At 40.6% G+C, this 27,668-nt stretch overlaps 1 protein-coding gene across 1 annotated transcript in view; it reads right to left on the reverse strand.

Moving 5' to 3' along the window:
* Nucleotides 1-27,668, reverse strand: part of DNAH3 (dynein axonemal heavy chain 3) — a 730,495-nt gene that overhangs the window by 241,203 nt on the left and 461,624 nt on the right. Inside the window, exons 28-32 of the mRNA XM_077448990.1 lie at nucleotides 9,742-9,940; nucleotides 9,348-9,456; nucleotides 7,611-7,724; nucleotides 5,590-5,766; nucleotides 2,847-2,938 (exon numbers count right to left, since the gene is read on the reverse strand). Of these exons, the coding sequence (XP_077305116.1) occupies nucleotides 2,847-2,938; nucleotides 5,590-5,766; nucleotides 7,611-7,724; nucleotides 9,348-9,456; nucleotides 9,742-9,940 (691 nt within the window). The remainder of the gene's footprint in view (nucleotides 1-2,846; nucleotides 2,939-5,589; nucleotides 5,767-7,610; nucleotides 7,725-9,347; nucleotides 9,457-9,741; nucleotides 9,941-27,668) is intronic.

Below are 27,668 nucleotides of genomic sequence, written 5' to 3' on the forward strand. Positions count from 1 at the left end.
TGCCTGTAAAGTGGCACATGTTTCCCGTGTTTAGAACAATCTGAGAGCAAAATTACATTTCTAAAGGAAAAAAGTAATTTATAGCTACTCAAGGCTATAATAAATTGTCGGTCCTGGCAATACACAAAGTAATTGAAGAAAACAGCATGGGATTCCCCCACAGGGGAACTCCGAACCAAAATTAAAGAAAAAAAGTGCGTTGGGTCCCCCCAAATTCCATGCCAGGCCCTTCAGGTGTGGTATGGATATTAAGGGGAACCCTGAGTCAAAATGTAAAAAAAAAAAAAAAAAAATGGTGTGGGGTCCCCCTCAAAATTAAGGGGAACCTGCGCCAATTTTTTTAATAAAAATGGCGTGGGGTCCCCCCAAAAATACATACCAGACCCTTATCCGAGCACGCAACCTGGCAGACTGCAGGAAAAGAGGGGGGGACGAGAGAGCGCCCCCCTCCTGAACTGTACCAGGCCACATGCCCTCAACATTGGGAGGGTGCTTTGGGGTAGCCCCCAAAGCACCTTGTCCCCATGTTGATGGGGAGAAGGGTCTCATCTTGCCCGGTGGTTGGTCTGCGGTCAGGGGGCTTATCTGAATGTGGAAGCCCACTTTAGCAAGAGGACCCCCAGATCCCAGCCCCCCATGTGAATTGGTAATGGGGTACAAATGTACCCCTACCATTTCACAAAAAAGTGTAAAAAATGTTAAAAAAAGACAAAAGCCGTTTTTTGACAATTCCTTTATTAATGTCTTCTTCTTCATTCCCTGCTTCTTCTTCTGTTGTTGCTTCGATTTTCTTCTTCTTCCTCCATCTTGTTCTTCCCCCGCTTCTTCCTCTACTTCTTCCTCCAGTCTTCTCATCCGGCATCTTCCTCTGGACGATCCACTTCAATGGGAATATCCCTCCCGGTGACGCTGCCCTCCTCTGACGCATGGGGATTTCTCTATGGCTTTCCCCGTGAAGTCAGAGGGGGCGGGGTCAGCCGCCCCCTCTGACTTTTAAAAAAAATCTTGGCGTGGGGTTCCCCTTAAAATCCATACCAGAACTGAACGGCCTGGTATGAAATTTGTCATGTCATTGCTCTCAGATTGTTCTAAACATGGGAAACATGCGCCAATTTACAGGCATACTATAGACACCTCCCAGGTACGAAATTTAAAGGAATATTACACTTTTATTGTTTCACTTTAAGCATTATTAAAATCACTGCTCCCAAAAAAACTGCAGTTTTTAAAACTTTTTTCGGATTGATACATGTCCCCTGGGGCAGGACCCAGGTCCCCAAACACTTTTTTTGACAATAACTTGCATATTACCTTTAAAATTAGCATTTTTGATTTCTCCTATAGACTTTTAAAGGGTGTTCTGCGGCTTTCTAATTTGCAGCAAACACCCCAAATTGTTCGCTATTCAGGGCAAACAGCCAATGCTCAAGTCAAGCTCAACCCAAACATAAAGCCCATCCCTACTTGACATATTGGCTATTTACACAGTTCAACCTCATTTTTTATATTTTATTTAAAAAATGCATAATATAATGCATTTCTGTGTCCTAGGAAATATATAATGCTTTAGGGTTTTATATAATCTTCTGGCCTAAAATGATTTTTTAAACGTGTGTAAAAAAAAAACACAAAATGACTCTAGCAGTGAAAGGGTCAAGTGTTAGAAAAATAGGAATTCAGCAGGAAAAATAGCTTGGGAGAGAAGGGGGAGATGGACTTAATTAGGGCTGTGTACGGAAAATTAAGGGTTAATAGGAGGATGATAGGAACAAAAATATTATAATAATTGTCAGCTTGCTTTAACTGACATCATACACAGATTGAAACATATCCCTTTGATCTGAAGAAGAATGGAACAGAGTAAATACAAACGTAACAATGTTACTTTTTATCTTTTTATTTCCATCCTGAACAGTCCTATAAACACTATGTCAGCAGGTCAGTTTTTAAAAGTAGCAGTTGTAATAGCTGCTCTATCTACAGAGCTGTAATTTTGACAGACAGAAATTGCGCAGTCTCTTAACCAAAATATAAATACTCTAATGATCATTCACGGTGCTCCAGAAGACAATAAAAAAGGTGTGCAATACTTCAGGTACAGCCCTTCACAGTTTGGGAAATCTCTAATCAACTTCCAAAAAACACACAAGAGGGCTTAACTTTTTGTGCATTACCACCATACAATTTATTAGATTCCAAATAGTAAACGGATACTCACAAACATAAAAAATCAACAGGCTTATAACTCATATTATTCAGCCAAGGGCAGTAGGTCCCATCACAAAATCATCAGATGGAAAAGCTAACGTGTTTCAGAAGTCATGCCCCCTTCCTCAAAGCTCAGCTAGGGAAGGGGGCATGTCTCCCGAAACGTGTTTGATTTTGTGATGGGACCTACCGCCCAAAGCTGAAGAATATGAGTTATAACCCTGTTGATTTTTTATGTTTGTGAGTATCTATTTGCTATATGGTATTTAATAAATTGTATGATGGTAATGTACGAAGAGTTGCACCCTCTGTATTTTTTGCAGACATAAATTGCTGAGAAATGAGAGGAAGGGAGTGGCAATGGGGCAGAAGGACAAGGCCCAAGGTCCTCAACTGGGTAAGGAACAAATTAAAGCCCAACTACAGCTAATATTATTTAGCAGTTACACCAATAGATTTTTTTTTATGTTTAAACTACATGAATAAAAGCTATTTGTTGTAAACATTCCCAGTCATGTGGTATGGTTTATTCACACCTGTTTGGCTAGGCTGAGACATTCTCTAGAGAGTACCTTTGGCTCTGATTTCATTACTGACATATAATGAATAATATATTGTTTATATAAACTTGAACTTACCTTCTAGAATCCAAAAAACCCATGGAGTAAAGGGATATTTCACCAATAAGTGCATAGTCCGGGACCATCATGGCCACTGTTCTAAATAATGCCTAGGAAAAAATATTATTATTATTAATATTCAGGATTCACATAGCATCAACAGCCTGGCCAGCAGCACTTAATGAAATAAAGAGATACAGTACAATTACAATATGATTCAAGACAAGAGGGTTATGAGGGACCTGCTTTTGAGAGATTACAATATAAAATTTGACGTTGCCTTAGCAAAACCTTAAGCAACAAGCAGTACATGATTTAAAGGATGTTCTCATGCTAAAAAGTTTTAATTATTCCAGTGTGAAAGAGCATACTACTTTGAATAGCATGTTAAAAATGTAGGCATACACCAGTTAGGCCTATTATCTCTAATTAAAATGGTCCTGGACTGCTGCTGGACACTTTTGCTTTATCCTCTACAGTATTTTAATTCTTAAAGTAAAACCCTAGCCTGTGCTCTTTGTCTCTAAAAAATAAAATTGTGCCTAACTTTGCTCATTAAAATGTCCTGCTACAGGCTGATATTTGACTGTTGTATTATATGCAGTCTCTTAGTCTTAATACGAGCTTGATAAAAGTTATCCAGCAGCTGAACAGTTTTGTATTTGTGAGAACAGGGAGATCCATGGTGAACTATTGGAAAATTTCTATCTACTGGTCAAAGTGGGTCAGATTGAGACGCTGCTGCTATATGTAAACCAAGCTAATTGTAACAGAAAAAACATCAATTCCACAGCCAAATATGAGCTGTCAGTGTATGCTGTCACTGAGACGGTCTGTGAAAATCATACTGTTCTGCAACACCACATACAGCTTTAAGGCACACAAAGCATATTATTTAATGGATTTGTGTATTTTCAATAATGCCCTCAAAGCTGCATGAAAAGACCCTCTCCCCACTGTATAGTATTTTTGTTTTCATTTGTTTCATAGGTACATATACCCAATTGCTTTGTCCAGCTTCCCATGCCTTTATTTTTTACAATAGTTGGCCTATTAGCCCTAGCAATGGGCAGAATTTAACACAATTTGCCCCCATATATTTCAGAGGGATTCACCTTGAAGCTCAGGTTTGCTGAAATAAAAAAAAAAGATTCACCATACTTTTGACGAATTGAACTCAAGCAGATTTGCCATACACTCAGGCCGGATTCACACTGCTGCAATGTCAGACATCGCATTTGATTCACACCGCACTACTGTGCAAATCACAAGCGATGTCTGTGCAATGTGATTTCAGTCATACAGATTGTATGATGGAATTTGCATCACCAAAGTCGTGCAGGACCCTTTCTTTGGTCCGCACGAGAATCAGATCACATGGATGTTCACACCCTTGTAATCCGATTCCTGTCTGAATTGACAGTTTGCACTGCGATGTGCGAACCGATCTGGAGGTGTCATTAACCGGTTCCCGACCGGCGCACGCCGATGTACGTCGGCAGAATGGCACGGACAGGCAAATGGCCGTACAGGTACGTCCCTTTAAATTAGCCGCTGTGCCATCCTGTGCGCGCGCCAGCCGGGACCTCCGCGAGTCAGATTGCGGGCCTCGTGGACTCAAACGCCGCGGGGATACCTGCGATCGTCTCACGGGGAGGAAGAACGGGGAGATGCTAATGTAAACAAGCATCTCCCTGTTCTGCTTAGTGACAGTGTCAATGACCTCTGCTCCCTGTAATTGGGAGCAGAGATCAGTGACGTTTCACATGTAGCCACGCCCCCCCCACAGTTAGAAACATGCCCCAGGACACACTAATGGTTAAACCCTTCACTGCCAGTGCCATTTACACAGGAATCAGTGCATTTGTATAGCACTGATTGCTGTATAAATAACAATGGTCACAAAAATGTGTCAAAAATGTCCGATGTGTCCGTCATAATGTTGCAGTCACAATAAAAATCGCAGATCGCCGCCATTACTAGTAAAAAATAAATATTAATAAAAATGCCATAAAACTATCCCCTATTTTGTAAAGACTATAACTTTTGCGCAAACTAATCAAACTATTTTTGCGATTTTTTTTTTTACCAAAAATATGTAAAAGAATACGTATCGGCCCAATCTGAGGAAAAAAAATGTTTTTTTATATATTGTTGGGGGATATTTATTATAGCAAAATGTAAAAAATAATGTGTTTTTTTTCAAAATTGTCGCTCTTTTTTTGTATACAGCGCAAAAAAAAAAAAAACGCAGGGGTGATCAAATACCACCAAAAAAAAGCTCTATTTGTGGGAAAAAAAGGACATCAATTTTGTTTGGGAGCCACATTGCACAACCGCAAAATTGTCAGTTAAAGTGACGCAGTGCCAAATTGCAAAAAGTGCTCTGGTCAAGAAGGGGGGTAAAATCTTCCGGGGCTGAAGCAGTTAACTTTGTATTGACACCCATAGCGGTTTTCATAGGGCAGTGTGAAATGCCTGTGGATTGTATGCGAAGCGGGAACCCGTACTGGATTTGCATGGGTTCTTGCATCGCAGCAATGTGAACCGAGCCTAATACTAAACAAAACACAGTACAAGGGTGTCAGTCCTGTTGCAGCAATGTTTCCCATTGCTAACTAAGGACACATAATACTCCATAATGTAGTCCAGAGAGAAATCAAGTAAATACCCTTTATCAATGAGATATGGCCTTTTTGCTCTGACTACATTAAACCAACAAAATAGAACTTCATAATTGTTCTCTTGTACAATTTCATACTTTTAAATTGTCCGGAAGTTCAGCTCGACCTGCATATCCAGGATTCATAGTGATGAACACACAGCAGGTTGGATTGAGGGTCAGTTCTGTTCCTTCAAACATGAAAGTCTTCATGTTCCTTATGATTGCCTGCTGTATGCTGAGAATCTGCTGGGCCACTACTGACAGCACCTCAACCTACATAAAGAGAGACTGTTACAGGGCAGCTTTTATTTTACAAAATAAATATAAGATTTGAAAATGTTTGGATTATTATCTTTCTACATTTTATCACATTTATGAAGCATGTTTTCCAATTACATATTCTGTTAGTAAATGCCCCTCAACAGGAAAATATGTACCGTAGTCAATATCGTTTTTAAGCTACTGCAATAAAAAAAAAAAAAAAAGAAAAGAGCCTTAGTCCATCTTTTATCTCATGTAGGCCCTGACCCTTTTCCGTCTCCAAGGGCAAAGAGACTCTCTATCTCTGAGCTGCTAACTTTAGAAGTTTAGAGCGCTAGACAGGTTCCCTTATTAGTATTAATAATTATTTACTGCCCATTCTATGCTGACAGTTTCAAGGATCTTTACAACAGGATAGCGTCAACATTACCAATTTATGATCCATCCAATCAACTTTAATGATGCTCTTTAAGTACAGCCATAGGTTCAGTTTTATTTGGCTTAACCCTTTGAGGACCATAAGATTACCGTCATCAATATAAAAATAATTATAATTTTTTCCCTTTAAGAATGTATTTGAACAATAAATATAACCATTTCCACACTTGTGTCATTTTTGGGGGAGGAATTATGACAACCATTTTTTGATAAGAACTAATATTTTGACTCAAACAAAAGAAAAAAAAAAAAAGAAGTATTTTAAGTTCTTAATCAGATGATACAGGCAATTAAAAACATGGGATAAATACATCCCTTGGTCCTCAAAGGGTTAAAGTCCACCAAATACATCAATTGAAAGAGTAATGGGACAATGCTTTTAGAAGACAGTCAGGAGAGGCTTGGTGAGTAAATGTATCTCACACATTTGCTGCCAGTATCTTGGTCCTGCATTCTATACTGCTATGCAGAGACTTTTGTGTATCCTTGTCATTCGGCAAATTCTATTTAGATTTTAGATCATCCAAGGACTGCTATGGGTCTGCAACTTAGGCTCCATTTACATTAGTGTGTTTCCAAACTTGCACGAATTCCAGTGTGACTTTGGAGCAACTTTTGGTGCTACTTTGATTCAACTTTACATTATCTGGACCAAAGTTGCATCAAAAGTCGCAACAAAGCAGTGCAGGCACCTCTTCAAAATTGCTGTGACATTCAAGCGGTAGTAAAGCCAGCTTGGTAATTTTTACTTGCAGGTAAGCCTACCTTTAGGTAAAATGAATATCGCCTAAGCGTGCACCGTTCAGGAGATATTCACCCTGGATGCAGCCAGTTATTTCACTGGTGCATGTGCTCTGAAGGTCCGGCATAACTTGACGGAGCTTCAGAGCTTTGTGACAGAACCGAGGGAGTGATGTCATCATGCCTCCGCCAAATCACATAGGCAGAGCGCGTGAACCCGGGAGGAGAAAGATGGGGGGACATGTCAGCCCTCTCAGTGGCGACAGTACAGCACTGGAGGGCTTTGTTACAAAGTGAGTATTTCATAATGTGCTAGTATCCAAACATACTAGCACATTATGCCATTGCCTTGCAGGTTTTTTTTTTTTTACAAGCCACACAGCCGCTGTTTACAACATCAATCTGTACAGGTGCCATTGCAAACAATGGGCTGTGACTTGTCATGCGCCTTATATCCAAAGTCACATCACAAGTCATAGACGTGTGGATGGGCCCATAGAGCAGGTAAATGGAGACAGACAGCAAGAAAACCCAAACTGCTTATCATCATGAAGATGATAAAGACTTACAAACTTCACTTATATTATCCTCTATTTAAACCTGTTCAGTGGACTGCTCCTATAAATGCAAACATTTATAAACAAAATTATTAGCACATTTCCGCTTTGAATTTTTACCTCAATTCTGTTGAATTCATCAAAACATGCCCAGGCTCCAGACTGTGCTAGACCTTTAAAGAATTTACCCATAGCTTTATAGTCAAGGCCATCTGAGCAATTAAACACAACGCACTGTGTGGGAAATCAAAAGAAAAGAAGACTGTCATTTTATCATGCTGTTTACTATTGATTAACATCTTACTAAAAAAAGGTGAATAGAACTGTTCTTTTCTATCTGCTATGCTATCTAATTTTCTAAAAGCAATTAGAAAAATGTATTTAATGCTATATTGACTTTTACATGTCTTATCAATATATGTCTAAACTGAGGTGTCCAGTCCAGTAACAGAAGTGTTATGCCCCGTACACACGACCAGACTTTTCAACATCAAAATTCTGATGGAATGATTCCGGCAGACCATTCGAATGTGTGTGGGCTGCAGCGGACTTTTGATTTGCAAAAGTCTGACAGACTTTAGAAATGGAACATGTTTCAAATTTTTCCGACAGAACTCCGCCGGACCCAGTTCCTACTGAGAAATCCGCTCGTGTGTGTGCTAGTCCGACGGACAAAAACCGACGCTAGGGCAGCTATTGGCTACTGGCTATGAACTTCCTTATTCTAGTCCAGTCGTACATCATCACGTTCGAATCCGTCGGACTTTGGTGTGATTGTGTGTGGCCAAGTCCATTAATTCGGAAAGTCCGTCAGAACTCTGTCAGAACTCTGTCAGAACTCCGTCGAAAGTCTGTCAGACCTAGTCCCTCGAAAAGTCTGGTCGTGTGTACGCGGCATTAGAGATATTGCATATTGTATACAGGATACAAATTATGTGAATTTACAAATTCATATAGGCAATGACAAAAAAAAGCACTACAATGAGCTATATCAGGCAGCTGTCTTTGCTCTGACTAATCTAAACTTAAGGAAGTTAAAATATGGTTAGCTGGAATGTTTTTTGTATTTGGCATATCATTAGTACTCTTTACTAAACCATATACTAATGAAAAACAAACAAAATAAGACAAATAAGTTCAAACAAAATTTGCATGGACTTTCACTGTATTGATCATTTAACCACTTCCCACCCGTAGGACGTCAGATGTTGTCCTGCACTTGAAGTGGAGATATCTGTATGATGCATGCAGCTACAGGCATCGTCCAGAAATCTTTCAGCTGGCAATTCCCCTCGCGTAAAAGCCATCCTAGCAGCTGATAACCAACTGCATTGTTTTTACTGGCAGCAGGAGGAGACACCCATCGACACCTCTCTGGGCTTTCCCGTGTGATCAGAGAGCCCGAGATCCGATTCAGTGGTGGGTTACCACAGAGCTGGCTGAAGACTTTGGCCATCTCTATGATCTCGAGAGGTCATGATTTCACTTCCAGCTTCATCAGATGTAAATACTGACATTTTTTTCCCTGGAAAGTTCTTAATCGAGACAAGTATACACTATAGAATTATATACTTTGTTCATATTTCATGTCTGAGGTTCACAAATAACTAAGTATAACTCTGACTTATTAAGCGACCCAGCCTATAGATAAATTAAAATGATATTGAAAGAATAAATATACAAGTTGAAAAGCCACAAGATGATGATAGAATGGCAGAACAGGAGAGTGGAAAAAGTCGAAATAGCATATAGACAAATACATTTGCTACATTTATATGAAGAAACATACACAGGCTGCAGGTTGCCCCCAAAACTAAACAGATTGATCTGTAAAGTTACTATTTAAAAAGAGATTACCTGTTTGGCCAGTGCTTTAGCAAGATCTTTTGTAGTTTCTGTTTTACCAGTTCCAGCTGGACCCTCTGGTGCGCCACCAAGATTTAGCTTCAATGCGCCCATTAATGTTCTATAAGAGAGGCGAGAAATCTTTCATAAATTTGAAGTTCTCATCAATGTCATTACCTTTAATAATGATGATTGAAACATGCAAAGTAATATTAGAAAACAAAGGCAAGGAGCAGCTGACGGGAGGGAATGGGCTAACCGAATTATTTTAGGTATTGCATATAACTAGTTTTTAAATCTGTAAAAAGTCTACTTCATAATATTAAACTTCTTTATACTTATTTTTTTCCAATTACTGGATTTACTTTAGCAACACAGCACACCAAGTCATATTTCACATCCATACCTGTAGCAGCGATCAGTTAGTGGAGTTATCACTAAACGCGGGGAGTTACCAAGATACTCATAACCATACTTGGCTTCAGTAGTGATCATTCTAACCATGACGTCTCGGTTTTCCCAATAGTATCTGAGTTGGGAGATCCACTGGAAATCACTTAGGTCAGTCACTTTATCCTGGGCCAGCTTTGCAACAACATCACGAGCTGTGGAAAATTGCACAATATTATTACGTTACCTGTTTGTAAACCTCATTGATACTTGTTTAGATATATCATATTGTTGCATTTGGATATAGTACCCAGAATTTACTTACAGGGGTTGAGTCCAACTAAGGGCTCATTCATAGCTACATTTTGTGGTAACATGTATTGAAGTTTATGTGTTACCATATTGTGTGGTAACACACCGTACGCATGTGTATTGGTTGCAATTCCATTATACATGAATGGCATCCCAACAAACCTGCACATCTCAATGCATGGTATGTGTATTGTGGTGCTCTGAAAAAATATAGCATGCACAAAATTTGTGTAGGTTTAGGAGCATCACAGCCCATTTATTTTAATTGGACTAGCTAAAACAATGCACTTCAATATGCAAAAATGTGTGCATTGCAGCGCAGTGTGGTGTAGTGTGCATCAGCCTTAAGCCACTTCTAGGTTTTTTAATTATTGTTATCATATGAATTAAGCTTTGTACACACGCTTAGATTTTCGGATGACCGAACGTCTGTTTTTTTTGTGGTATGCTAGTCTCATGTCAAAAGTGAAAAAGTTACTCACAATACAAAAATTTTCCTATGACAGAATACAACATCAGAAGTTTTGTATGTATTGCTTTGTTTCTGAGCATGCGTATGTCTTGCTCTTACGATTTTTTTCATATGAAAACAGTACTAATTCAACAAAAATCACACGTTGAATTTACATCCAACAAAAATGTTATAGTCTGCACATTCAGCTTTTGTCTGATGAAAAAGCAAAAATCGCCTGTCGAAAGCACCGTACCCAACGGCCCGAAAATCGGCAGACAGCTTGTTGTACAAATTCTTCCATCCGATTTTGGCATCGTGTGTACGGCCCTTTAAAGGTGACTGTTTTAAAGATGTTAACTGTCGCCTTTGCTTTCGTAGCATGTAAAAGTGGAAGAAAAAAAAGTGTTCACTCACATCAACCCACACACTCAAATGTGTGCAGGTTGGGGGGGGAGACAGTGTTTGCATTGTTACAATGGCAAGGCACTGTTTACCTTTTGTTTGCCATTTTTTAAAACTTTATTGAAATGTAACAAAATTACATTTTCTGACAGCTGTTTTCTATGTGCATTCAGAGCATTTCTAGTATTGAGCGTGTGTTGATCTGTGCAGCTAAACTGATACAGTGCATCAAAGGAACTCGTGTACAGAATACGATCATGTTTTGCTTTATATAGTTATCAGAATACACTATTTCTCAGTTGTCTATCATTTTCATGGACACTATTTCATAGTTGTCTATCATTTTAAATAAGAATATAAGTGTATATACTAATGTGCAAAAGTTTTAACCAGGTGTGAAAAATGCTGTAAATTAAGAATGCTTTCAGAAATAGAAGCGTTAATAGTTTTTTTTAATCAATTAACAAAATGGAAAGTAAATAAACGAAAGAGAAATTCAAATCAAATCAAGTATAGGCTGCCTGCAATCCTTCTGTCTCTTCATGTAATCCTAGACAGATTCGATGATGTTGAGATCAGGGCTATGTGGGGGCCACACCATTACTTCCAGGACTCCTCCTTTATGCTGAAGATAGTTCTTAATGACATTGGCTGTATGTTTGGGGTCATTGTCCTGCTGCAGAATACATTTCGAGCCAATCGCACACCCCCCTGATGGTATGCATCTGCCTATATTTCTCAGTATTGAGGACACCATTGACCAAATCCATTTGCAGTGATGCAGCTCCAAACTTGCAAGGAACCTTAAACATGCTTCACTGTTGCCTGCATACTCAACTTATTGTATCACTCTCCAGCCCTTTGGGAACAAAGAAATCCTGGATTGCTGCACTCCGAAAGAAAGACATCTTTATTTGTAAAGTGTTAAAATCCAACATATAGTCACTTCAACAAGGACAAAGACAGGGAACAGTAGTTAACCTTTGTTTAACAAATCCAAATATTTAAAAATTTGACCTTGTTTCCATGTTAGAGGTATGGCTTTCTTCCATGAGGCCCACTTCTGGCCAGACCTAGCCAGACAGTAGATAGGTGTACCTGGGTCCCACTGGTTTCCACCAGTTCTGTGCTGATGGCACTGCTGGACATCCTTGGATATTAAAGGAAAGTAGGTATGATGTTGTCTGGGAATCTCTGTGAGACGTCTGGTGTGCAGATATTCGCATGATTATCAGGTGCGAGCATGCATGAAAAAAATCCTGTTGGTGCCAGACTGCCTATTTAAAAGATGATCATGCTCATGTTCTGTGCTGACTGATTTTCAGCTGTTCCCTGTGTCCTGCGTTTATCCTGTACGATTCCCTTGTTGCTGCCCGGCTTGCTTCTCAACTGATCTTGGATTCTGACCTGTTTTTAATTCTGACCCGCCTATGTTCTGGAGTTTGGCTTTGCTCATGATTTGGTACCTTGCTGCATGCCTGTTGATGACCTTGGCTATTCCTGTGACCACACTTCTGTCTCTGATCCTTGCTTCCTGTCCTGTTCAAATGCCTGTTTGGTTGTCTGCTGTACCAGCTCTGTGCACCATTGAATGTTCCTGCCTCAAGTAAGCAGAGAGCTCCGACAAGCCCCACGTCCTGAACCAACAGCATAAGTGGAGTGCACCTTTAACCTGGAATAGACTTCTGAACATTGCTACTGTTCCCGATCTATTGGTTTACCTGTCTCCTTGGGACCTCATCTCCTGCTGCAAGTTCTCCCATCAACATCTGCAGGAACTCATGTTCCTCCTGTCCCTTGGTACCCTCTATTCCACTTTCAGTGGGGCCCAGGAAGGAGATACAAGAGAGACTCACCTTGTAATTTCAGTCTCCTATCAGGTTATGTGACAGATCTGCCTTCCATCTGCTGTATTAGATTTCCTTTGCTGACCATTGTGTCTTTGATCCTCAATGCTGCCAGACTCTTTATACTGGTACAATAGTTTTTATTAAAAATAACAACATAACAAAGTACAAATTGAGCATATGAGTCCCACGCAGGGAATCAAAACAAGTAAAAGTTCATACAAATATGAAAGAAGCATTTTTTGGGAGTTAATCACAGCAAAAGTGCAGAAACGCCACCAAGGGGTTTTGGAGGGAGAAGGGAATAGGGGGAGAAGAGGCAGACAAGTATTTTTGAGAAAGAGAAGAAAAGGATAGACAAGACTAAGTAAGAGAAGTAAGAGCTGGACTGTACTCTGCAGAGGGATACCCAGACTGTTTGGGGGCAGAGTGGGGAGAGCATTAGATCACCATGGGCTCTATGGAATTTTGAGGAATTTTGAGTGGGAGTCATGGATAATACTGATTTTTATTTTCTCATGGATCAGTTAAAATGCTCTTTACCTCTGCAAACCCAAAAGAGGGCTTCTTCCAGGCCAAAGCAATGGCATGCTTTGTAGATATAAAAAGGTACAAGGCCAACTTCTGTTGGTGTGAGAAGAGGCCTGAAAGGGGGCAATGGCAGAGTGCATGCCGAATGTCCTTGTGAAAAGAACTTGAAAAAGCATTGATAGGTGGCTGTAGACCCTTGACCAGAATCCCACCAATTGAAGGCTGGACCACCAAATGTGGATCTGATCACCATGTTGGCTGCAGACCCTGAAACATCTATCACTATATGACGGGTTTGAATGAGCTATGCAGGCCGGAACCCAGTACCAGCGAAGGAGGACCTTGTAAGCTGCCTCCAAGGTGACGGTGTGGAACATTTGGCTACAATTGACCAGGCTTTACTAAAGTTCTCCAAGTCTATAGGAGCCGCTATGTCTCACTCCTATTTGAAAACATATGGGTGGATACCAGATGAACTCCCCCCCCCCCCCCGGAGTTAAGAAGTAGATCAAGATAGTGCCCCTGGACTACAGGGGAGTGGAGACAGGTGTGCTTAAAGGCCATTTTCTGTAATGGGAAAGAGGAATTGCGACGGAGGCCAGAAATCCAGTGGCGGAGTTGCAGGTAGCAATACAACTCTGCATAGGGCACGGTGTGAGTCTCACAGATAGAAGGCCCAAGATGGAAAAGTTTGGATTCCCAGGAAGTGGCACACCTGAGAATAGCCTTGGGCAGGCCACCAGACAAAGGCTTGGGGTTGGTTCAACCTCAGTGCAAAGAGTGGGTTGTTCAGGAGAGGGAGAAGTGGAAGGAAGGGAGACCTTAAGTTGCCAGAGTAAAGGACCGAGTCCCAGAGGTGCAAACTACGGGCCATAAGGGGGCTCAGGGAGGAGGGGCATAATTTAGGGGGAGCCACAGAAGAACCGTAACTGGCATAGGGGTGCAGTTGGGGATTTCTAGAAAGACCTATAAGGGAGTAATCAAGGTCACATGAAGCATTGTGAGTTGTGACATTTGCACAGCCAGGTAGTATTTGGACCCAAATAAAGGCTAGGATCCTACTCTGGAGTAAAGGTAGAAATAAGGTGGGTGATTTTTCATTGGTTCCTTTGAGCTTCTTCAAAACAGCTTGAACAGCACATCTTGAAACCCCAGTCTGCTTTTAGAACTTTGACTGGGAGAGACCCTGCTGATGCAGTATAACTACTTTGTGTCTTGTTGCTGTGCTCAATCTTGCCATGGTTTATGACCTGTGACATGAAACGGTCTTCCACAACCTCACCTTAGTAGCAGAGTTTCTCTTTATGACCGTGATTCAAACTACATATGAAATTTATGATCATTAGCACCTGCTTGGTATAACTGGTTAATCATATACCTGACTCAAATCCACCAAAATCCCTGTGTGCAATTGTAAGAATTGATGCTGATTTGGAGCCAAATTGATTTGATTTCAATTTTTTTTCTGTTTGCTTACTTTGCATTTTATTTTGTAAATTGATAAAAAATAAACAATTCAAATATATATTTTTAAAATAATTTTTACCTTACAACATTTCTTCCCACCTGCCTAAAACTTTTGCACAGTACTGCATATATCAGAGGATACTAGGTAAGCCATGCAAAAAATGTAAACCTTTGGAAAGAAAAATCTTTCTAGTCCAGCTTATACAGCCACACGATAGAAAACTGCATCTCTCATTATCAGCAGGAGTGCGTATGACACCAAACTCATCTATTTCTTTCACACCTATCAGTGATTGCACATTACTACACAGTATGCTGTAATGGAAGAAGATACCATTTAAATGCACCGTAGAATGAAAGAAATAGTTCATGAACTGACAGATGCTCCAGGCTTCTGACTATTAAGTAAACAATATAGAGATAAACTGCATTTTGGGGTTTTTTCTTCTTTAGGGGTTATCTTTTCTAAAACCACAACTAGCCAAAGGTACCTATTTGTACTATATCATAACAATGCAATATTAAAGATGCTCAACCTAACTAAACCCTCTTCCTGGAGTCTAAAAAAGGTGCTTTATATTTAAACAGAACATCAGGTGAACACTACATTCAGTAATTATTATTTAGTATGAATACAAATGACTGCTTCTGTTTTTATTTTTTTACTTCTAGGAAAATATGTACTATTCCAAAATGTGGACAGTAAACAAGCCATCACATACAATACACTAAAGTGGCATGGGCCAAACTCCCTTCTAGCTAGTAATAAAATGAAAATCTGTATTCATCTGCTTCCAGATCAGTGACCTAGAGAGCTAAGAGGGACATCATTTTCATTTTTAAGTGGTTACCTTTAGATAATATTGGCTGAAATATACATTTTTTATTCGCTTGCTGATGTCACTGGGGACACCCCCATAACAGACTTTTACAAATTAGAAGGAGGCAAGTGGTTATTAAATAAGAATGGTTAGGATCAAGAGAATTACCCTTGAAGGGACTCAAGACTCTTTCACAGAATATTTCCTGGGGTGGGATTCTCCAGCTTTGTACAAAGAGAATACACTGTCCAAGTTGATTTTCTACCTTACTAAGAACATAAGGATGACAAAAAACAATAGAATCCTGTCAACAGCCAAGCCATATCACAAAGACAATAAAGAAGCAAGATGCAGACTCCCCCCACCGGAAGGCCCAAGAAGAGGCTATCAGAAATCTGAGTATCCACAAGTACCATGTCCCCGTGGGCCATTTCAGTGCAATGAGGATTACCGAAATGCCCTTCATCTGGATCTTGCAAGCAGGCAAGAAAGAATTGTGGTAGAGGATATTTTTCAGAGCACCCACTGCAAAGGCTAGAGGATCCTTAGAGCCGGAGACAAATCTGCTCCCCAGCCCTTGGTGTTCTAGAATCAAAATGTTGATAGATGAATAAGTCCATTTGCCATTTTACCCCACCCTGAATATGTGCTGCAGCCAAGGCTTGAATGAGGTGATCTATCACTCAGCGAGTTGCAAGACCACTGGTTCCAATTACTAGGGATCTTCCCTATACAATTAGGCTTGCACCCATTGTGAGTATCTTAAGTTAAAGGGAGGCATGATTCTCCCAATTTCACTGCAAAATTTGTGCCCCACCAAGCTAGAGAGAGCTTGGTTCTGCTAGTCAGGCATACGGGACAATATGGAGACTGTACCTTCTTGTCCCACTCTGCTGGTATGTAGAGTTGCTTTGTTGCGGAGCCAAAATTGAACCATGAAACTGCCTCAAGGGAGGACACCATTAGGCCTAACATCCACATTCAGACTTTTAACAGACTTTTACAAATTAGAAGGAGGCAAGTGGTTATTAAATAAGAATGGTTAGGATCAAGAGAATTACCCTTGAAGGGACTCAAGACTCTTTCACAGAATATTTCCTGGGGTGGGATTCTCCAGCTTTGTACAAAGAGAATACACTGTCCAAGTTGATTTTCTACCTTACTAAGAACATAAGGATGACAAAAAACAATAGAATCCTGTCAACAGCCAAGCCATATCACAAAGACAATAAAGAAGCAAGATGCAGACTCCCCCCACCGGAAGGCCCAAGAAGAGGCTATCAGAAATCTGAGTATCCACAAGTACCATGTCCCCGTGGGCCATTTCAGTGCAATGAGGATTACCGAAATGCCCTTCATCTGGATCTTGCAAGCAGGCAAGAAAGAATTGTGGTAGAGGATATTTTTCAGAGCACCCACTGCAAAGGCTAGAGGATCCTTAGAGCCGGAGACAAATCTGCTCCCCAGCCCTTGGTGTTCTAGAATCAAAATGTTGATAGATGAATAAGTCCATTTGCCATTTTACCCCACCCTGAATATGTGCTGCAGCCAAGGCTTGAATGAGGTGATCTATCACTCAGCGAGTTGCAAGACCACTGGTTCCAATTACTAGGGATCTTCCCTATACAATTAGGCTTGCACCCATTGTGAGTATCTTAAGTTAAAGGGAGGCATGATTCTCCCAATTTCACTGCAAAATTTGTGCCCCACCAAGCTAGAGAGAGCTTGGTTCTGCTAGTCAGGCATACGGGACAATATGGAGACTGTACCTTCTTGTCCCACTCTGCTGGTATGTAGAGTTGCTTTGTTGCGGAGCCAAAATTGAACCATGAAACTGCCTCAAGGGAGGACACCATTAGGCCTAACATCCACATTCAAAGTGGAGAGTCAGTTGCATCCAGGACTGTAGAGTCTGAATGTGAGAGTGAAAAATCTTGGGCTTAGTCACATCACTCTTCCTGGTTTAGGCATTACAAATAAAGTGACATTTTACATGAAAGTGGGGAATTGGGTGATATCGAAGAAAGTACAGAGTATCAAGGAGTAGGTACTTTTTTAGACCTTGGCCAGCGGGCCATCAGAGCCCAGTGCCTTGTTTGTGCGAAGTGAATTCATTCCTTAAATTCCTCCAATGTGGAGGGTGCATCTAACTTCTCTCCATCTTTGGTAGTAATTACTGGAAAGAAGATCTGAAAAAAAGCTGATGATTGTATCAAGCTTTGAAGGTATATATCTGTAAGTAGAAGGAATGTAGTTAATTTAGGATATCTGGAGTATCATGTTGTAAACTATCCCCAGAGGTAAATATAATATGTCCAATCCAGTTCAACCTGAGTGAGTGTCTACAATTGTCCCTATCCCTGTACATTGCACACTCACATTGGTCCCTACCCTCAAGGAGCCCACAATCCAACGTCCCCATTCATATACTAGGGACAATTTTGGACAGAAGCCAATTAACCTACCAGCATGTTTTTGGACTGTGGGAGGAAACCGGAGTACCTGGAGGAAACCCACACAGGCACAGGGAGAACTCCAGGCAGGTAGTGTTGTGGTTGGAATTGGAACCAGCAACCCTTTTTACCGCTAGGTCAGAGTGCTACCCTCTATACCAATGTGCCGCCTCTGAGTCTGGGAAACCTTGGCTAATAAATGATCAGTTTGCTCCCTATGAAATACTTCTGGTGTGTAAAGAGGCACCTATGTTCAGCCTTCAACAAGGCCATGTCCTTAAGTAGAACTTGGGCATTCGCCATTGTACCTGGGTGCTAGAGTAAGGATTTGGAACATATTGGCATTCAGCATCAACAGTACATTCAGGTTCGTATTTCCTGGTACTTGCTTTAAAATTTCTTTGATGAGAAAGCAGCCTTAAGAGTGTCCTACACCATTACCATATAAGCTGAACTCTTTTTCAGAGAGAAGAATTCCTCAAGCTTAGAGGATATTGGGTCTAATGGCAGTGGGAGTGTGAGCCAAAATTAATTTAAATTCCATCCAGTTCTATGGGCAAGATGGCTCAAATAGGACATCAATAAGAAGGAAGAGTGATCAGAGAGGCTTCTTGTCAAAAAAAAACATTATGTTCAGTCATAGAAAACATTTAATTGACCAGACCAGGATCAATTCTGGATAAGGATATCCATATCTGTCCATGAAAAACATTAATATTGCATTTCAGAGGAGTATCAGTTTCTCCATATATTTAACAACCCTAATTCAGTGATCACTTTTGTGAAGGAGGTCAAGCATGTACTGCCTAGGTGATCACCCACTAAATATTTACGATTGTCCATCCAGAATGAAATTAAACAATTAAGTACCTCTGGTGTATATGGTGGAGCGTGGAGGAACAAATATGTTTGCCGTGATGGAGGCATACAGAAATATAAATAATTTTGGGAATCCAGCTTAGCCTGCCTGCTGGTAAAGGGGAATTTTTTGTTGCTCAATAATATGAAAAATCTACAAAAAGAAAAGAAAGAAAAAGAGGAACAAGATGGCAATCTGTGCTGGAGGCACTTGTATGGCTGACAAGTGATAGTTGACATATAGTGTCGTGCAGAATTGTGATGGATGCACAAGTGGCATATGGTGGTGTAACCCATATTGGGTAGTAGATGGTGTAACGAAAATGTAAGCGTAGGATAGTTTTGCCTTAGCAAGATGTGATGTGATCTGTAGAAGTAGTGTAATTGTAGATGTAGTTTAATTCTGGGTTATTAAAAATATAGTATTCTATGTCAGTCATGCACATATGTTCTTTCATTAGCATTTGAAAAGAACAGAGCCAGTTTTCTAGGATTGAAGTGACACCTAGATGCCAATAAAAGTTCCCATTAGAGTAAGCATAGATTGCCACCTTCCTGAGGCCTCAAAGCAAACTGCTAGTCATTTTGGCTACACAGATCTGCAGGGGGCATTCACACAGTCCCCTGTGGCCCTGGACAGTCTGCAAACTTTGATTAATATCAACAGATCTAAGGAACTTATTTTATCTCTCATAAAAGCTAAAATATTACTGACAGAGAGATGAAAATAATTCCTTTTGATCGTACACATGATGGGTTACGTGAACATGTAACTCTGTATTTTTAGCATTTGTGAAATCCTAGAGAACCACACAAAACCGCTATATGGCACCCGATTGCGGCAGGCAGGCATTGATTGGTACTGTTGCGATCGGACTGATGCCCTGGTATCGGAAATCCAATCCATGACCCAGCAATCAGCGCCGTTCTGGGCCAATTCAACTCTGGTAATTTCAGAACACAAAACATCCTGTGGGTTGAAACAGGAACACCCCCCAGGGTTGATTGGCCAGGGGCTAAAGTCCAGCCTACATCCATATTTCAATAAATTGGGTAGCCTGAGATATGGACGTTGTTCTTCCATGAAGCCAGTTCGAAACTGGGGAGTTCCCACCTGTTCCAGTATGCTTCTACTAAGGGATAGACTTCGGTAAAGTTTATTTCTGTTTTTTATCCCCTTTTATTTTCATAGAAAATTGCCAATTGTGTGTCTTTCTGTATTTTTTGTATCTTTTTGGTAACTCCTTACATGCTCAGTATAAGTTCCCCCTTATTACCTTAGTTTCTCATATACCCCAGTCACGGTACGTACATCACGGTTGGCTAGTCGCCGTGGGCGGGCGTGATCCGTGACAGATGGTGCAGGTGTTATTAGCACAATAAACTTGTTGGCATCATGTTGTAGAAATCCAGTGGTGGAGAAACAAGGTGCTGCCCTGCAACAATCAAACGGTTGCAACTGCTCACAAGCAAAAAACACATGTGGAGACCCCACCCCTCGAGGTCTCTAATCAGCACTCCACGCTGGAATACAACAGTGAGGAAAAGATAGTTGTCCATGTCCTTCAACAGACAAAAGTATAGAAGTAGACTTGCATAAGTACAAAAGTAGCAAACAAGCACCTTATGTAGTGAGGCTCATCCATCACACAATAACGTATAAAGTAAGCAGAAGCATGTGCGAGCAAGGCACAATAGATTAACGAGAATTGTCAGCACAGAGGGAATTTTCATTCCTATCAAGCCAGGTTGCTGCGGATGTTTCATACTCAAAAAGGTGGGCATTTCCATTAGCCACCACTCTACGCTTTGCAGTGTATAACATTAAGCAGTATAACTGGTGGGTAGGCAGAAGTCCTTTCACATGCATTTTAGTGTTTGTTTTTATACGTTGGTGGAAAATTCAGGAAAGACAGATATTAAAAACACTTAATCTGTAAATCTTAAATTTGTCTCACTTTTCTAAGAATGATTTCTCTATCCTTATAGTTTCAGCAGCTTTATAAGGAACACTCTAAATGGATTACCAGGTGGCAGTGGGAGGGAAGGAACACTGGGTGCCCACTTCACTGCAAATATAAATGAGAGCGTCTCACAGAGAAAAGAGCCAAGCAAACGAGTTTCAATGAAATGCACAGAAACATTTCTTTCATGCCGACAAAATGGACTTTATTCAGTCTCATGCCTTTTTCTAAGTTGTCTATTCTATTGGTATGAATGACTGTAAGACGATTTGTGGTGGTGACATCTCATCGCAATGGTACTACAGTATTTTACCAGTTCAGACCTCCTGGTTCTTCCTTATTGCAGCTGGTCATATCAAATAGCAGCACCACTGTTATAGGCTAGAGCAGGCATCTGTGGTATACCCTTTCAGGTGGTCTGTGCTTCGATATGCTGGGCCAGGACTGAAAGGATATAGCTGTGAGAACTCTCCTACTTCGCTGCTGCTCACATGGAGGTATAGGCCCTGCCTCACCATGAGACAGCATTTCCACAGAAGCCAGGAAGTCACCTAGGGAAGGAAAGAGTTTACATATCATGAATCTTCCATGTGGAACCTTTACCCTAGAGGAAGGTATGGAGAACCTTCGAATCCGAAACAGGGTGGGTGCCCCCTTTAGCTGTGGGGTGTGCAGTGAAAAGGTTTTAGCAGAAACCTAGAAATCTCTCTTTTTTCCCAGGACAATGACTTTGACCCCCTGAGACAGGAGCTGCACCAGTGAAGCAGAAGGTCCCCAATCCTGTGAGGATGGAGGTAGAAACCGATGTTCCATCTTGTAGCCACTAGATACCACATGCTAAAAAGGAATCGTCCTTTAAATAATTGCCCAAGGGGGCACCAAAAGGATAGATCTTTCAATAGAAAGTGGCATATGCAAAGTTACCAATGGTCCTTGACATGTGCCCCAACAGGAAACCCCATGTGGATATATAGAACCCATGAACCCCAGGTGCTATAGTGAGAGCACTGAAAATGGATCAATAGATTAGAGAAATGGGCCCCAAAAAAAAATAAAAAATTAGGAGTTATGTTCACAGACTAGATTTCACCCTGTACCAGATTATGCAGAGGATAAAGTACACTCCTCAATATACCCATTTGAGCAAATTCAAGATGTGAAAAGTTCAGAATGCGACTATTGAGGTTAGAATGAAGAAGCCTGCTTGTGACTTTACTAGAATTATAATAAATAAGTTAGAACTTGTCATCAAGTATTACTCAACTGCAAGCAGCAGCAGTTGATGGCGGATTGAAACTAGTACACATTAGCTCACCATATGAACAACATGCAGGGAGACAGCACTGGCAAGGGTTGCTCACAAACCATCTGCAGAGCAACAGGAATAAATGGCTGCCTGTGACTACATCACCCAAACTTCCATGCAACCAGTACGTGAGAGAGTACAAGCATGAGTTATTCACCGACTGACTGCATAGCACAGTGGGTCAATGGCTGCCTCACCCAGAGCCTGCAGACCATCATGGATAAAGAATGTGACTGAAATCATACACACAAGGGTTACTCGCAGAACATCTGCAGAGCAGGAAAGGTCAACACCTGATTTTAACTAAGACACCTTAAGCTGCCTCACTAGCAGTATGAAGGTAAGCCAACACCCATAAGGGTTACTTACAGACCAACAGCAAACCAGAAGGGTTTATAGACGCTTCATGACTGAGTATATAAGAGAGACCACCCCATCATTGACACACTGCAGGGCAGGAAGGGTAACTGCCCATTTTGGCTAGGACACCCAAGACCCCCATACCAACATATGCTAGTGAGTGAGTATCCTTATAAACCAACTGCAGAGCAGAAGTGGTAAAGCCAGTCTGTGACTAGGTTATCATAGGCACCTGAACAGGTAGGTGTGTTGCTTCAAGAGTGGGAGAGGGAGGAGGGATGCCACATTGCAAGCTTAGGTGTGGCAGATCAGTGGCCTGTGTACATTCACAGACCAGAAAGGTTGCAGTCCTGTTATTCAGTCATGTTACACATTTAAAAAATTGTTCTGGCCATGCCATAAAGGTGTCTGACTTAAGAAAAAAGGCATCAGGGTTTCCCATAAGAGGTGTCTGTACACATGAAGTGTTGCAGTCCCCTTGCTTTCACTAGCCCTGAAGGGAGAAGTACAGGATCCATAGAACAGGGCTGAGTCCTAGTAACATAGCATTGTGGTGGTCGGGAGAGCCCCTGCAGGGTACCAACAAAGCAGTACAAAAAGTTGCCTATGCAGACATGCAGTCTTTGTTCCTTTGGCAGGCATTCTCCCTAGGAGGTCTTCAGGAACAGGACAAGTATTATTACTGACCTGGACCTGTATAGCATATCACGGCTAACTCAAAGCTTTGCTCCATAGGCATAGGTGAGCACTTACCACAGGATCCAGTGCCTGAAGTAACACTACAGGTGAGCCCTGTGTCTTCTTACATGAGGGGTCCATGTACAGCTCCCCAAGGCTAAGCCGAGGAGTCAACTAATCAGGAAATTCACTGACTCTACTATGAGAGCCTGCTGCTGGGTGAAAAGGCCGTCTTCTGGCAGAACACGTATTGGGGAGCACCCTATCAATCAGCAGCTGATATGAGCTTAGTTAGTTAATTACACAAGGAGATTTTTTTTTTAATGCTATGGATTTGCTACCCAAAGCATTACAATTGTTTGTTTGCTGCCTTACTGAAAAAAAGTGCAGGAAAAACCTGCTTGAGCCGTTTCCTCGGTGTCCCTGTTTATAGCACTGTCTACCATTGCCAAAACCAAGGTCAAGAGTTAAGATTCTGAGAAAAACCAAGTTTGTTTTCTCCATACCAGACACAAACTCACTGTTTTTTTTAAACTTTTCTTTACTTTTCTTTTATTGTGTACTATTGTATGGCTTAGTATAAAACATATAGTATTTATTTTTAGTGACAATACTAATTGCTTGGTGAGTGCCTGTTTTAAAAATATACATCATTACAAAAGATTATTTAATCCAATCATTCACATTTACCCATAATTCCCAAAAGCAAAGTTACTTATAGGAACACACTGCTAAATTTCAAATGGATTTTAATGGCACTCTAAAAGCAAATAATCAATTAAGCATAGTAAAGAGGCTTTACATTATGGCAAGTCCATGTTAAAGATCATCTCTATGGATGTAATTATTTCAAGAATGCATACAAAGGAATAGATCATGTAATTTAATGTTATGGTTTAATTATTTTCTGCCAAATGTTCTTATATCCACATAAATGTTATCTGCAATCACACCTTCTAATATGTGAAAAAGATCCATCCTGCTTACATCATTTTAAAAGCCTGTTACTATCACACATAATGTCAGATTTTAATTAATTCAAGAATGCATACAAAGGAATGGATCATGTAATTTAATGTTATGATTTAGTTATATTATGTCAAATGTGCTTATATCCACACAAATGTTATCTGCAATCACACCTTCTAATATGCTTACATCATTTTAAAAGCCGGTTTCTATCACACATAATGTCAGATTTTAATTAATACAGTTTTGTTCTCACTTTGTACTTCTTTACATTTTCAGTAAAATCTAAGGATATTCTATACTGCATTACATAATTTATTTCTGAAAAAACTACAGGAAAAAGTATAAAAGTATTATGGCTCAAGAGTTGAGTGGAGGGAAGTTCAATAAAACAGTCCACTAAAACGGGCAACCCAATTAGTTCTCTCTAAAAATCACACTTTTTTTTGCTAGAAAATGAGTTAGAACCCCCAAAAATATATATATATATATATATATATATATATATATTTTTAGCAGAGACCCTAGGGCAGGGGTAGGGAACCTATGGCTCTCGAGCCAGATGTGGCTCTTTTGATGACTGCATCTGGCTCTCACCTATCAATTCGCGGATTGCATGGTGTGCTGATTCGTGGATTGAGCCCATAGGAAAGGCCGCAGCTTCGGCCTAGCTCCGGAGCTGTGGCCATCTTGGTACATCCGGCAGCGGCCTAGGTGAGCGGTGCGCTGACGTCATCATCACCCGTCTCAACTGCTCGTGGATCTGCCTGCCTGTGTAGTGGTAAGCAAGCAGACAATCGTAGGGGAGATGTGGATATTACAGTGGGGGACATGACGTGGATATTACAGTTAGAACTGAAATTAGTCAATTAATCGATGAAAAAAATATTAGTTTTAAAGATATTGTATGGCTCTTGCGGAATTACATTTTAAAATATGTGGCGTTCACGGCTCTCTCAGCCAAAAGGTTCCCTACCCCTGCCCTAGGGCATAAAATGGCGTTTGTTGCAATTTATTACGTCACATGGCAGCAACTTTTCAAACGTGATTTTTTGGGAATAAAATACTTTCATGAATTAAAAAAAACAAAACACAATATTTACCCCAATTTTTTTTTATAATGTGAAATTTGATGTTACACCGAGTAACTAGATATCAAACCTGTCACGCTTGTGGAATGGTGCCAGATGACAGTACTTAAAAATCTTCTTAGGCGTCAATTTAAAAATGTTTACAGGTTACCAGTTTAGAGTTACAGAGGAGGTCTAATGCCGCGTACACACGACCGGACTTTGAGGGACTAGGTCCGACAGACTTACGACAGAGTTCTGACAGAGTTCTGACAGAGTTCTGACAGAGTTCTGACAGAGTTCTGACAGAGTTCTGACAGAGTTCTGACAGAGTTCTGACAGACTTTCCGAATGAACGGACTTGGCCACACACAATCACACCAAAGTCCGACGGATTCGAACGAGATGACGTACGACTGGACTAGAATAAGGAAGTTCATAGCCAGTAGCCAATAGCTGCCCTCGCGTCGTTTTTTGTCCGTTGGACTAGCATACACATGAGCGGATTTCTCGGTAGGAACTGGGTCCGGCGGAGTTCCGGCGGAAAAATTTGAAACATGTTCCATTTCTAAAGTCTGTTGGATTTTTGCAAAGCAAAAGTCCGCTGCAGCCCACACACGATCGAATGGTCTGCCGGAATTGTTCCGTCGGACCTTTGATGTTGAAAAGTCCAGTCGTGTGTACGCGGCATAATGCTAGAAATATTGTTTTCGTTCTAACAATCACAGGGATGCCTCACGTGTGGTTTGAATGTTGTTTACATGTGACCTATGTATGCGTTCGCTTCTGCATGTGAGCATGAGGGGATGGGGGCGCTTTAATATTTTCATTATTGCTTATTTATTTATTTTCTTACACTTTCCCTTTATTTTTTTATAACTTTTATTCCTATCACAGTTATGTAAACTTCCCTTGTAAAAGGAATAGGGCATGACAGGTCCTCTTTACAAAGAGATCCTGGGGTCTACAAGTTCCCACATCTCTCCTCTATGCTGAAAAGCCTGAGATAAAAAACAAAAACAAAATTGATTTCAGGCTTTCCAGCAAAAAATGACAGTGTTTACATCTGCCAGAGCCAGAAGTCGTGATGTCGATTTTGGCCTCCGAGGGTCATAGAGTTCCTCGGAATCTTAGAGAGGGGAGACGTCCCCTTCTGCTTCCTGTAAAAGCAATCAAGAGGCTAAACAGCTGTGTTCCAAGCTGGTTCTACTAGCGTCCACACACCCAGCCTCTTCCTGGAACAGGCCCTGAAACACATAGCCACGCCCTTATGACTGATGTCACCCAGCTCCCACACCTGCACCTCTGACATCATCAAACTTCTGGTTTCCAATCTGGTAGTACGTTGCAATCTGGTTCTACTGATGTCCATGCAGCCAGTCACCTCCTGCAACACACTATGCATTGCCTTGCAATGCTTTCCTGACAGACTCTGCAGATGCCCACAGCACTGACAGATGTGCCCATCTTTGTTGTTATCCAAGTGTGTACATATTATTTTTTGCCCATTTGTTTTAATAAAAAATCTACACCTAAATAGTGGTGCCTTGTCCCACTATTCGTTATTTAGAAAACGGTCTGTCTTTGAAAGACTTAACTGTCATTACGTATTGTGAATAAGGCACCCCAGTGGCTAAAGTTACAAGCTGTTTATTTTGGCAAAACTGAACAATTATTTTTTCAGCTAAAAAAAATGTCATAATCACATACTTTTAAATTAGATACAAGTTTTTAGTTTGCCATAATATCATACTTTCCATAAAAAATAAATAAATAAAATTAAAAACATAAAATTCATGAATGGAATCTCGAGTCGGGTGTGTAAGAAAGTACATTTTTTCTTTTAATTCTTGACACTTGACCCCAACGAAAACATTTTTTGGTAAGGATAGACTAGGAAAGGGTCAGAATCCTTTTTTTTTCTTAGCTGTGCTCTTGTTAGTTGTTGACGTACACACAAAAAGCCATAAAAACACCTATTTAGAAGAATGGGAAGGAATTAGAACCTCTATCAACTAAAGATGTTGCTAGCATTGTAAAAGATCTGAGGCATCCTCTAACGACTGGTATATATAGATACAATGTGCTTAAACAGGGGTTGTGGCTTAAAGAGGCATGGTTTAATAAAACTTGAGCCTGGTTACTGTATACCCAAACATACTGTATGCTGCCCCTGTACTCATAAATATACCTAATTTATAATGTCGCAAGCAACAGTCACACAAGCATTAGTTCACAGATTAACCCAATGACAAAGTAATATATTCTATTACATATCCTATTTTATTCTATATATAGGGCCATATTTACCATTAGGCATGGTAAGTACATGCTTATATTAAACAAATATGCTAAAATACAATCCAGCATTAGCAGCGCTCAAAATCCATTTAACAAGAGTCCATGATAGAAGCCATGCAAATATTCAAAGGACTGGAACATATATGAAAA

This window comes from Lithobates pipiens, unplaced genomic scaffold, assembly GCF_037356315.1.
Source record: "Lithobates pipiens isolate NorthernLeopardFrog02 unplaced genomic scaffold, aLitPip1_a1.2 Scaffold_22, whole genome shotgun sequence".
Taxonomy (NCBI): Eukaryota; Metazoa; Chordata; class Amphibia; order Anura; family Ranidae; genus Lithobates; species Lithobates pipiens.